The sequence below is a fragment of the Culex pipiens genome, chromosome 2 (genome assembly GCF_016801865.2).
Source record: "Culex pipiens pallens isolate TS chromosome 2, TS_CPP_V2, whole genome shotgun sequence".
Classification (NCBI taxonomy): Eukaryota; Metazoa; Arthropoda; class Insecta; order Diptera; family Culicidae; genus Culex; species Culex pipiens.
This window is the reverse complement of record NC_068938.1, coordinates 113242722-113256130: the sequence shown is the minus strand read 5'-3', so window position 1 is coordinate 113256130 and position 13409 is coordinate 113242722. Positions and strand designations below refer to the sequence as shown.

General features: G+C 45.9%; 1 protein-coding gene across 2 annotated transcripts; it reads left to right on the top strand.

The window, feature by feature from the left end:
- The first annotated feature begins 1780 nt into the window (after positions 1-1780).
- Positions 1781-13122, top strand: LOC120414661 (peroxisomal multifunctional enzyme type 2-like). Of its 2 annotated transcripts, XM_039575929.1 has the most exons (5): positions 1781-1938; positions 2244-2951; positions 3019-4131; positions 12438-12623; positions 12684-13122. In XM_039575929.1, exons 2-5 carry the CDS (start codon positions 2303-2305, stop codon positions 12893-12895), a joined length of 2160 nt encoding a protein of 719 aa, XP_039431863.1. In that variant the 5' UTR covers positions 1781-1938; positions 2244-2302; the 3' UTR covers positions 12896-13122. The 2 variants fall into 2 exon arrangements, with proteins under 2 accessions (XP_039431863.1, XP_039431864.1); XM_039575930.2 differs by lacking the exons at positions 1781-1938; positions 2244-2951; positions 3019-4131 and adding an exon at positions 11909-12063.
- Positions 13123-13409: the final 287 nt, after the last annotated feature.

Here is a 13409-nt window from a genome sequence, read left to right as displayed (position 1 = left end):
AGACCCAGAACATCACCACGTATCGGTTGACAAGTCCTTGAACCTCCCTGAGGCTATCCGGATATGACGTGAGGCCAAAAACTACCCACTTCTGCCTTGTTACGACGGTAGATCCATGGGCCGTAACTCCAGGGACTCTACAGAAGACCCAGAACATCACCTCGTATCGGTAGACAAGTCCCTGAACCTCCCTTGGATGTTTTTTTATTGGTAGACTAAAACGGGGCAAAGGAACGTACCAGTAATTTTGATACGGTCATATTGGAGGTTTCAACTTGTGTAAGGGTCAACTTATGTGTTTACAACAATAAAATATAAAACTTCTGTACCTCTTTTTGAGTCATTTTACCTAAAAAATGTGTAAAAATGTGAACCGTGTTCCACGATTGGCGCAAAGCGAATGAAATTTGTATGGGGAAACTTGCATTTTCACATTTTCTAATTTATAAAATTCACGTTTATCGTACCTTTGCCTCGCTTTACTACCTTATCATTAGTTCGTTCATACATGCTGTTAAATACCTTTATGAAGCCAAAAAATATTTCGGTTTATTTTTTGCATATAAAAAATATGACTAAATGAGTTGCACAGCACAATGATAAGTAAAAACTGTTTAGAATCAAAAGAATCTATTAGTTTTAGTAAAATGAAATAAAATAAGACTCAATAGAAATAAAAACTGCTTATTTGAAATCGTTAAATAAATAAAGAAACTTCTTTTGTCATTTTCAACAGGTATAAACGAAGCTGATTGAGTACATAATAATCGTGAAGAAATGCAAGCGAAAGCCATTCACGAGCATTAGAGAAGCAGCGGAAAAAACCGGGCTAAGTGGGCAAGTGTCTGTGACAGACAATGTTATTGCTCCGAAGAAGTGTGTCTACGACGAAGCCATCACTGCCCTGCACGTGTTCAAGGCCAAAATGGCCAAGGTGTTATTTGTTGACCCAACGGAAATGGAGGACGTAATTATAACTTTAAAGTTTATTTTTACCAATTGTGAACAGTTTTCCGAAGTCTTGCCGTCCGGATATTGCATAAGGGGATTGATTAGAAAAAAAAATACAACATTATTGTTTTTATTCCTGAATTTCAGAATAAATCTTTGAGTCCAACGCAAGCATGAAAATGAGCATATTGTATAATGTCAAGTATTGTACCGGTTACCTTACATGCTCACCATTTTGATTGTGAGTTTTCCGTGAGAGCGCTAGCAGTCTCCCTGTCTAACGCTTGGAATCGCCTGTTTGTAGGCAACCATATAGACAACAAACGCTTTGGGGTGGAATGCAGAGAAAACAATTAAAAAATCACAATATTTTTGAGAAATGTATGCGGAACTTTTTTGTTAAATAGTTTATTAGCCTAATTTTTTGATGATTCGGTAGATAATTCTATTGGCTAAAAAGTAGCGAGAGATTTTTGAAAAATTCAATCGCATTTCGAAGATATTTGCGAAATAGTGAACAAGGATCAGATACAGCGATTTCCCCAGTGTCCGCATCGAGATTGAACCAAAATAAATATTTCAAAAATTCATTGGTTATTATCATTCCCTTTTTCTTAAAAATCTAATTCAAATCTTTTAAAAAAGAAAGAGCATGTAGTAATAACTTTTCTATAAACTAACACTCCCATAGCCAGGTAAAACGATAACCTGTTTGGACTCGTTTTGAGCCGGCCTTAGCTGTCTTTAATGGTTCCTCTGTATGCGTTCCATGTACTATCCGTAGACTCTCTGCTGCAATATATGTTTTGATCACCCTCGTCACATCATCCCATTACTAAGTCCAGTACTAAGTCGTCGCGCACTTGGTAGATTACGTGTTGTGCAAGTGCAGCAAGTTTTTAGTTTTGTTTAGTTGGGTTTCAACAGCTAACAATTACTAATTACTTGTAATTGTTTTTTTTTTGTTCGACGAGCTTTACATTTGAGGTAGGTAAATAAGCCGAATAATGTTAGCCAAATTCAAGGCCTTCGAGGTCATTTCACTGCATATTTATGAAACTTGACTTATTCTGCTTGCGGATGCAGCTTAAAGTTTAAGTCGAGTTCATGTGTGTAGATTGCCCTCCTGCGATGACTTGCTGATTGTGTGTACGCGTAGCGCCAACAGTCGGGCGTATTGTACCCACATTGAAGATTTATTTTTATTCTTCTGATTTGTGCTATCACGGCTGTACAAGAGATAAGATTATTCTGGTGGAAAAACAAGTCAAATTGCTTTCTTTCTGTTGCAGAGCTTAACACACTTTGAACCGGTCCAGTTTGAGATCGCACTCGGAGAACACAGCACAAGATGGTATCCGCCAGCGAGAGCCAACTCCGTTACGATGGCCGGGTTGTGGTCGTAACAGGTGCCGGAGCCGGGTTGGGTCGCGAGTACGCGCTGCTGTTCGGTTCGCGAGGGGCAAAGGTCGTGGTGAATGACCTGGGCGGAAACTTCCACGGCCAGGGCAAGTCAAATGCTGCGGACAAGGTGGTCGAAGAAATTCGGGAACGGGGCGGAACCGCCGTGGCCGATTACAACTCGGTGGTGGACGGTGACAAAATCATCCAGACGGCCATGGAAGCGTTTGGACGCGTCGATGTGCTGGTCAACAATGCGGGAATTCTGCGGGACAAGAGCATTGCTCGGATTTCGGACGAGGACTGGAACCTGATTCACGACGTTCACCTGAAGGGAAGCTTCGTGACGACACGTGCCGCGTGGCCAATTATGAAGAAGCAGAACTACGGGCGCATCATTATGACTTCGAGTAATTCGGGTGTTTATGGCAACTTTGGCCAGGCCAATTACAGTGCGGCCAAGCTGGGTCTGGTGGGGCTGGCCAATACGGTGGCGATTGAGGGTGCGAAGAACGACATTCACTGCAATGTGATTGTGCCGACTGCGGCTTCCAGGATGACGGAGGGAATCCTGCCGGAGATTCTGTTCAACGAACTGAGTGAGTATTGTCGGCTTTGATCAGAAAAAATTACTGAGTTATATTTTAATCCCTTCCCCAATTGCAGAACCCAAGCTGATCGCCCCCGTGGTAGCCTTCCTGTGTCACGAGTCCTGTGAGGATACCGGTGCCATCATCGAAAGTGCCGCCGGCTGGGCCACCAAGGTGCACTTTGTCCGCGGAAAGGGCAGCGTGTTGCGCACTTCGCTGGACGAAAGCGTAACGCCCGAGTACGTGAAGGGCGTCTGGTCCAAGGTGACTGACATGAGTGAGGCCAAGCATTTGAACGCCATCGGAGAAGCGAGCCTAACCCTGGTGGATGTGCTGGAGAAGCTGCGTGAGGGCGTTCCGGCCGGAAATTCCGTCACCGAAACGTACAAATTTAACTACAAGGACGTCATTCTGTACGCACTTGGAGTTGGCGCCACCGTTACGGACGAGAACGATTTACGGTTCTTGTACGAGAATCACTCGGACTTTTCAACGCTGCCCACGTTCTTCATCCTGCCCGGATTACTTTCGGTGATGGGTTCGAATCTAACGGCGTCGGCCATCACGCACGCTAGTTTCGATTTGACCAACATCCTTCACGGCGAGCAGTACATCGAACTCTTCGACAACGTGCCAACAGAGGGCGTCCTAACAACCACCTCAACGGTCATCGACGTTCTAGACAAGAAATCCGGAGCCCTTGTTATCACCCAGTCCGATTCGTACGACGAAAACGGAACGCTCGTAGCACGTGGCCAGAGCAGCACCTTCATCGTGGGCGTTGGCAACTTCAACGGCAAGTCCAAGGCAAGTGACGCGGTCAAACCGCTGGTCCCGAACCCGAAACGTGCACCAGACGCCTCCGTCCAAGTCAAAACCACCAAGGACCAGGCCGCCCTCTACAGACTGTCCGGCGATCTCAACCCGATGCACATCGATCCCAGCTTTTCGGCCATCGCCGGCTACAAAACCCCCATCCTGCACGGACTCTGCACCATGGGCGTTTCGGTCAAGGCCGTCCTCAAGCAGTTTGGCGGAGACGATTCCGCGCTGTTCAAGGCGGCCAAGGTGCGCTTCTCGAAGCCGGTTCTGCCCGGACAAACGCTCCGCGTGGACATGTGGCGCGAAGCGAACAACCGGGTGTGCTTCCGCACGGTAGTCGTCGAAACCAATATCGAGGTGTTGTCGGGTGAGTTTTATTTTTATTTTTCTTGTTATTTTTTATTGGGTGACTCGACGACGCGCGACATTGACCGTTTTGCATAATGTGAAAGTTTGAACTCATTTTGATTTGCATTTTTGCCGATTTTATACAGCATACGTGAAAGACGATTGAAAGAAATATATAATTAAATTTTTAAGAGGTTTAAAATCCTAAATTTAGCACTTCAAAAAAATTAATTTCTCAATTTTGAAAATATGTTTCGTCATTTTAATAGAAAATTAATATTTGTAATAGTAATTTTTGCAATTCTTTTTTGCTTTTTTCCTATTTGACTTGTAATTTTATAATATTATATCTTAACCAAATATTGCTGAAAAGTTCAACTTTTCATAATTTGCATCCAAAAGTAAATACAGTCCAGACTCTATTGTCCGAAGTTCGATTATCCGATGGTTTGTATGGGACTTCGAATAATCAAATCACGCACAACTTTTTTGTATTTTTTTATTATCTTACTTTTACTCGACTTCTGCGACGCTATTTTAGTAAAATTTGACCATAATGGTTGATTGCCCTAAAAAATGAAATAAAAAGCATTTTTTTATATTTCATCACCGCCATTCGGGATTTAAAATTACTTTAGAGTAGTTTATAGATCATACTTAAATCAAACAATCAAAAATAGGACAACAAAAAAATCGTAATTTTAGCCGATTTTTGCGAGACATACTTTATGGATGACGCCTACCGGGGTTTTCAACTGAAATCGAGGAATACATCGATGCCAACATTTCAAAAAGCATCATGTACAAACCATGCGTTTTGAGAAAAACGCATTTGAATGTTGAGCATCCATTTTCAATTACCATTTTTATATAAAAGCAAAATAAGATGTTCTAATGATAACAAACGATGAAAAACGTTGCTTTTGTTGATACTTGATCATCCATATTCAATAAAACATTATTCCCGTAATTTTATTTGAGAAAAACAAACATAACTTCTTTTGAAATCACCAACGTCGATATCACCCTGCTGTCACTTGTTATGATTCGTTTTTCTTCGCCGAATGTACATGGCGCTTTTTTCATGTTGCTTTTTTTTCGTCACGAGGTTTATGTAGCCTTTTGTTTGACAGGTTGACAGGGCTATATAAACAAGGACTGCTGATGGCAGAGATTTTGTTTATGTTACTTTATTTAAAATCATGATTAAACAGACTTTACTAAAGTAACTTTTTCTCATTTTTGGTGGAGAGGTAGCTTATTAGAAGTACTTTCAGAATATACAATAACCCAGAAAGTGTCAAAATGTACATGATGCCTTTTGAAATGTTACCGTCGACATAACTGTAAACAACTCAGTTGGAAGTGAGCATCACTTTATTCATTTTAATGCAAAAAATAAATAAATTGACAAGACAACATTTTTTCTATGGATCAACTATGTGGTCCCCTCGGAACGAGCTGTCAAGAAGGGCCGTAAAGTTAATTTATTTAAATTGATTAAAAAATCCATTTTAAATCCTTTGCGGTCGTACAAAGTGTCATTGTACTCAGAAAAATAAGTTTTACCATATCAAACAATAATAGCCGATTCAGAGAAAAATGTCCGCACGCTAGGAAGAAACCAAGGGTTGACATGTGACATTTTTCTTTGAAACGGCTATATCACAAACAGTGTTGCAAATGAGTAATACAAAAGCAATCATTTGATTATCTCTGCACCAAAAACATCCGAGAGTACAGCGGCCGTCACTATAGCTTGTGAGATCTCTTCTTGTGTCTCGTGATTTCCAGCGATGTCATTCTCACTCTATCACTCCTCCCCTTTTCCTCGACTATGCGCTCTCACCGCTGAGTCTCTCAATCTCTCCGAAAACTGCAATGAGAGAACGCGAGATGGCGACTAGGAGCCGACCACGCACGACGTCCCGTTAAACTGCGTTTGCGAAAATCGTTTTGTGGCGGCTTTTGTGATTATACGCTGTAGCGGTAGGATGATCGTGGAAGCGGGAATGAGAGAGCAAAGGAAAATATCAATCGCTAGTGTGTGAACACGACAACGTGTTCGGCTATGTTCAGCGCTGAGAGTTTCAATAAGGAGAGCAGAGCAGTTGTATTTGAGGCATGAATATTCAGGCGGGATAATTGTAGTTGCTGAGAGCTGATATTTTAATATTTTAATAACCCTGATCACAAATTCATGCTTCATTTTAGGATTTAAAATTTAAAAACTGCTTGATGCCTTTCTTGAAACTAAAACTAAGTTTGAAGTACTGATTTATATTTATGAAGATATTTTTGAAAAAATATATCCACATTTTGAGTTAGGTTGGATAAATCCAAGCACATTTCTGGAGTTTTTTTAAAGGTCCAATAAACCAAATTTCCAGTTTTTGCTTTCAGGGTGTTTTTGAAACCGCTTTGAGTCAGGGGTATTAAAAAACTCCCAAAAAGCAAAAACTTAAAATTAAGTTTATTGGAACTTTTCAAAAAAAAAACTCCAGATTTATTTGTCAAAACGTTTTTAAGACTGTTTATAAGTTTTTTTTGAAAGGTAGAAAGCAACATTCTTTTTCGATTTCCTAGACTATATATGTGGAAATCTGCGCTGTCCACATCAAGTCTGCGCACATCCTAGGCCCTTCTGGCAACCACGAAGACGACGACGACGAGCTCTCCTTCTTTGACGACTCGTCGATCGTCCTCAGAACCAGTTTAGCGATCAACTCGATCAGTCGTGTTTTACAACAATAAACGTTAGTCTTAACTGTAAATTCTCGCGTTTTCCTTCTCACTTCCGACTTCTGCTTTCCTCTGGTCGCCGATAGGTTATGGGCCCAGCAGAGTCGGAATAGAAGGTTCGGTTGTAAAAAGAAAAACCGCGTGGTTTTCTTTGTTCCCGCAGTGGAAAAAGTTTTTTTAGAGACTATTGTTTGTCTGTGCCTTTGTGTTCCGTACCGGAAGTGAACAAAATGGCGGAAAAGTTCGCCATCCAGAAGCTGAATGACCGGAACTGGCAAACCTGGAACATCCGGATCGAAGCGCTGCTTTCCCGCGAAGACATGTGGTCCGTCGTGACGGACGCCATCCCGGTCGGGGACGCCCGGAAGCCGGAGTGGGTCGCACAGGACCGGAAGGCGCGGTCAACGATCCTGCTGTTAATTGAGGACAACCAGTTCCCGATCGTGAAGGGCAGCACCCACGCGAAGGAAGTGTACGACAAGCTGAAAGCGTACCACCTGAAAACGACTCGGTCGTTTCGAGTAAGCCTTTTGAAGAGGTTATGTTCGACGAACCTCACCGAACGCGGTGACCTCGAACAGCACGTATTGGAGCTGGACGATTTGTTCGATCGTTTGCAAGAGGCCGGCATGGACCTGGCCAGCGATGTCCGGGTGTGCATGCTGCTCCGCAGTCTGCCGTCATCGTTTGACCACCTGGTAGCGGCGCTGGACCTGCAGTCGGACAAGGACCTGACGCTGGACACGGTCAAGTCCAAGCTGTCGGACGAGTACCATCGTCGGCAGGAGCGCGATGGCGGCGGTGAGCTGAAAGTGGAAAAGGCCATGCGGTCGGCCGAGCAGAAATGTGAAAAACTGTGTTATCAGTGTAAGAAGCCCGGACATTTGATGCGCAATTGTCGATTGGGCAGGAAAAACAGCGACACGCCAGCGAAGAAAGAAGAAAACGGCAGAGCCAAGGCGGCTCACAGTGACGCAAAAGCGGTCGCGTTCACGGCCGGTGACCCCGGTGACGAAAGGGCTGGCTGGGTGATCGATAGCGGCGCGAGTGCACACATGACGAGCGATCGGTCGATTTTCACCTCGCTCCGAGAGTTTGCCGGCGGCTGGATCACGCTCGCCGACGGGAAGAAGACGCAAATTCTAGGTGAAGGCAGTGTTGTGTTGTTTGGCCTAGACGGCGAAGAAGATGTGGTGAAAATAGAGGTGAAAGAGGTTAAGTTTGAAACTAATGACTTTTCAGTATCAAGGAGGACTAGCTCGTTCCTTTTTCAGGGCAGAGACCATCTACTTACAGGTAGTCGTAGACCTAAGCTACTGACTACTCATCACTCAGGGTCGGCATTTCTACTCAGCGATTCAAGTGAGACACGGATGAAATAAAAATCAAGAACCACAATTTTCTAATCAAAACGTGTATTTTGTCCAAAGTGTAGGGTGTGGGTGTGTGTGGGGAATGTAAGGCACTTCAGGGGCAACGTACCGTTCAGCAGCTGGACTCGCAGCGAGGCTTTGCTGACTCCACTCCAATCCTCGAACGCCTTTGGCGTTCACCTGCTCCAAGGCCGGTCACAGGAGCGCCCTCGACTGTGCCGCCGCGATCCCGTGGGGGGGGGGATGTCGTTGAGCTGCTGGTTGGTCGTTGACTTCCGGATGGCTTGAGCTGCTGCTGGGTTGAGCTGGAACGCAGAGGTAGGCCAGCGGGCGTTGCTGGTCCTACTTGCGGCAGGCGTCTTCCCTCAGTGGCGGATTCGGCAGCCCCAGAGTCCACTGATTTGGGCGTGCCGAGAGGGGATAATCTCCTTGACGAGTTATGGCGCCGCGCGCCAGAGATTCGGGTCGGTGTTTGACGAAAAACGTAGCCAACGGCTCCTGCGCACTCACGAGGCTAGGTTCACCGGTTCCCGTGTGCCGTCGCGCCGACGGAACTAGACTTCCGTGTGGGCACTTCCACTTCCGGAAGGCGAAACGTACACAGCACAAAGAGGACGGTACTGGTACAACGGACACGACTAAACACACGGACGCCTGAATGGCAAAAGAGGCCGATGCTAAACATCGGCGGGCCAAGAAGACATTTCCCGCTCGAATTCCAAACGGGAGGGGAAAAGCTCCATTTTCTTTTCCACCCAATTCGAGTGGTCCTGCCCTATCGCTGTCAAGGACTATCTTGTTACAGCGGCACGAAAACCCTTCTACTGCCATGTATTGTGTGATGTTGTATGTACGGAATCAAGTAGAAAAGTGAAGGTTCGTTGAAGAATTGTAACCAACGGTTACAAGTTTGTGCCCGGCTTGTCAACGAACTTGATATCCGTGTCCAAGCTGGCGCACAACGGCCTCAAAGTGTTCTTCGACGACGTCGGCTGCCAGATTTCGGACCCCAGCGGGCGTGTGGAGGCAACCGGAGATCGTCGCGGCGGGATGTACTTCCTGTGCCTGGCAGAAGCATCCGCAGGGCAGCACACGGAGAGTTGCCAACACCTATGGCACCGGCGGCTGGGCCATCGTGACTTGGCAGCTGCCGAACGTATCAACAATGAACAGTTGGCCACCGGGATGAAAGTGCGTGACTGTGGCAATCGGTCCGTTTGCGAGTGTTGTCTGGAGGGGAAATCTGCCAAAGCCCCCTTCTCGCCAGTGACCGAAAGAAATTCGACGCAGATTTTGGACATCGTGCGTACAGACTTGTGCGGCCCGATACAAATGTCAACACAAACTGCCAAGCGTTACGTCATGCACCTCATCGACGACGTCAGTCGATGCACATCGGAGGCCGTGGACAGGATCAAGGTACGGTGGACGGAGAACCGGACCTGCCGGAAGATGCAGATCAACCGTTTGGACGGAGGTAACGGATTCGACAGCAAAGAATTGAGAAAGTGCGACGCCAAGTTCATCGAGTTGAGCAACAGGAGTTCTCAAGTGGAGTTGCCAGCCGCGGGGCCGCCTGCCGTGGGGCCGCCCGCCGTCCGAGAAACAGTGACGGGACCGCCTGCCGCGGAACGACCAGCCGCGGAAACGCCCGCTGCTGAGATGGAGATCGAGCTGCTGCCGTGTGGGGAAAAGCTGGAAGAAGTGCCTGAAGAAGAAAATGAAGGGAACGAAACAGTGAGTGATCTTCAAGACGCAGTTCCACCAACCGGCGGCGCGGACGGCGCCGACGGTGGTCGATCGAAGCAGTACATCCAGCTGCCGAAACATCTTGACGAGTACGAGGTCGACGTGGCATCGTGTGCGTTCGAAGATCCGGAGAACTACAAGGAAGCCATGAAGATACCCGAGTGGCGGAAGGCGATGCAGGAGTTGGCAGCACTGCCCGGCCGTACAGCGCTGGGAAAGGAGGAGCTCGTGTGCAGACTTCGGCGCAGCATTTACGGTTTGCGCCAATCCGCTCGGTGCTGGAACCGGAAACTCAACGAAGTGCTGACGAAGCTGGGGTTCAAGGCCGCGGACGCAGATCCATGTTGGTACCGGATGCAGCAAGGCGGAACAACTGTGTTGCTGCTTGTTTACGTCGACGACTTGCTCGTTGGCTCGATGCGGGAGGCTGACATCGACCGGATCTTCCGGTGCCTACAGAGAGAGTTCGAGCTGACCAACTTGGGGAGTGCCAAGCACTTCCTGGGCATGGAGGTGAAACGCGACGACGGGTGCTACAAGGTGCGGGTGAAGAACCACATTGACAAATTGCTCACGAAGTTTGGGATGGAGCAAGCGAAAACCACGAAGTCACCCATGGACCCCGGGTACCTCAAAGCCGAAGAACCGAGTACGCCCTTTGGAGACCAGACGAAGTACCGGAGCTTGGTAGGTGGACTGATGTACATCGCCTGTACTGCTAGACCGGACATTGCGGTCGGTGCGGCAATTCTTGGGCGCAAGTTCAGCGCGCCCAATTAAGCCGACTGGACCGCGGCAAAACGTGTGCTCCGGTATCTAAAAGCGACGAGGGAGTACTATCTTCGACTGGGCGGTGAGCCTGGGGAAGCACTTGTTGGGCACTCGGAAGCAGACTGGGCCGGCGACCCAGGAAACAGACGCTCAACGTCCGGCTTTGTTTTCACCTTTGGAGGAGGAGCAATCTCGTGGGCAAGCCGTCAGCAACTGTGCGTCACGAAGCAGATTGCGTTGGAGTACTGTCCGACGGACCGGATGGTAGCCGATCTCTTCACCAAGCCCCTGGGACCGTTGAAGCTTGGGCAGTTCTGCGGAACGCTCGGGCTGCTGGCGTAGGCGTTGCTGCTGTCCATCGAGGAGGAGTGTGGAAATCTGCGCTGTCCACATCAAGTCTGCGCACATCCTAGGCCCTTCTGGCAACCACGAAGACGACGACGACGAGCTCTCCTTCTTTGACGACTCGTCGATCGTCCTCAGAACCAGTTTAGCGATCAACTCGATCAGTCGTGTTTTTTACAACAATAAACGTTAGTCTTAACTGTAAATTCTCGCGTTTTCCTTCTCACTTCCGACTTCTGCTTTCCTCTGGTCGCCGATAATATAAACCCAATTTCGTAAAGTAAACAGTGACTTTCTCTAAAATTTTTGAATTTAATTCTATATCATTTTATATTATAGAAAAATTTCGATGAATTTCATGAGTTTGGTATTATTTTCATGTTTCAACCATACATTATCATAAGAACAGTTATCGGAGTAGACGATGTTCATATTTCTTTTATTATTGAATTAAAACTGATGTATTTTTGAAGCAACTTGTTATGTATAATGTGATTGTTTAATTTATTTTCTAATTCCATAATGTAGAGTCTCATAATCAAATAAAATCCAATTTATATGTATCGATTTTCAGTGACATTTCTAAACAAATATCGTATGAAATTGAAAAAAAAAACTTTAAAAACGTTGCTCTGGACCCCTCTGCCTTAAAAGTGGATAATAGATAAATTTATGTTCGAAAAACAAGAAACGCACCAACATAGCACTGAACAAGCGAATCGTTTCGCCTTCCTTTTAGTATTTGTGGACGAATGGAGAAAGAACACGCAACACGAAAACACCCTTCGCACTCACATTTTCAGCTTTTTATAGACGGTACATATGAATAAAGCATGCGATATGGAGTAGAGGGGTGTGCGAGCTAGTTGTGAGACATTCGACGAATGACACAGTGAATCTTCGGCAGAATCATTCAGTTCCCGGTGTTTAACACGTTGTGGTCTCGAAATTTGGCGAATTTTACGTTTTTTGTGAGTTTTCAAACCTGTTTTTGCAGCGAAGCAAGCAAACATTTGCTCTCCTAATCTAATCGAGCGTTGTAATCTGGGTTTTAATCCGTCCATGGCTTCGATAAGGCTTGTAAATCGCGACTCAAGTGGCATGATTAGGCATTAAAATTAGACCAGAAATTGACTTTTAGACTCTGCTCCCTATCAGTGACCTGGAGTGCCACAGCCAGTTGTGTTCAAGTCGATCAGAAATTCACCGGAGCTTATGTAAACGAGTCTCTATTTCGTCAGTCGCGTCGAGTCAAGTCTACGGGGCATAAACATTTGCATTTCGGCAACAACCAATCACGGACATAGTGCTGAAATCGAAACCTATTTCTCTCCTAACTCTATAGGTGCTTACGTTGACTTTAAGCAGATCGTCGTGAAACCCAACATGACCTCGGGCAAGAGTCTGCAGAGCGACGCCGTGTTCGCCGGAATCAAGGAGCGCATAGCGGAGAACGAAGCCAAGGCCAAGTCAATCAACGCGGTCTACCTGTACAAAATCACCGACTCCGGCAAGGTGGCCAAGGAATGGGGTAAGAACTGACAATCGAAGCGTCCTACTTGACATCCTCATTACCCTTTAAATATTCCAGTTCTGGACTGCAAAGCCGGAAAGGTGTACGAAGGCCCTGTCCAGGGTAAGGCCGATACCACGATGACCATCTCGGACACCGATATGGTGGATCTGGCCCTCGGCAAGCTGCAACCGCAAACGGCCTTCATGAAGGGCAAACTAAAGATCACCGGCAACATCATGCTGGCCCAGAAGCTGGCGCCGCTGCTGAAGACGGAGGCTAAGCTGTAAAACAGCTGCCTAAACTGCATGAAATACTTTAATCCGTCGGGAACCTTCAAACATTCTGTGTACTGTTACAAAGTGTATGGTGATAAGATTATTGCAACACAGTTTTTTTTATTGTAAGCTTTTAAATAGTATTTTTTTTTATTCACAAAATGACTACGGTCCACCATTATTTCTCTGTGAAAACAGTGTTTGGGTAAAAGAGGCAATAGAGGATACAATAACTTGGATATTCATATAACTGTGTATTGTGAAAGAAACATCCTTCGTCTGAACTAAATTTATCTTGAAATTCAATCTGAAAGTGTACAAACTTTTTATCAGTTTCAAATTATTTTTTATTTTGCGTCTTAGTCTTCGGGGCGAGTTTTTTACAAGTGTGTCAAAGGTCGTATCAAGGTGCTCCGATTTGGATTTTTTCGTTTTATGCTCTTTTGAAATGGAATTGCTGAATAAAGGTTTCAATATAAAGATCGCGATCGAGATCGCGATTCTCGAGAAATTCTTCATCCGATCG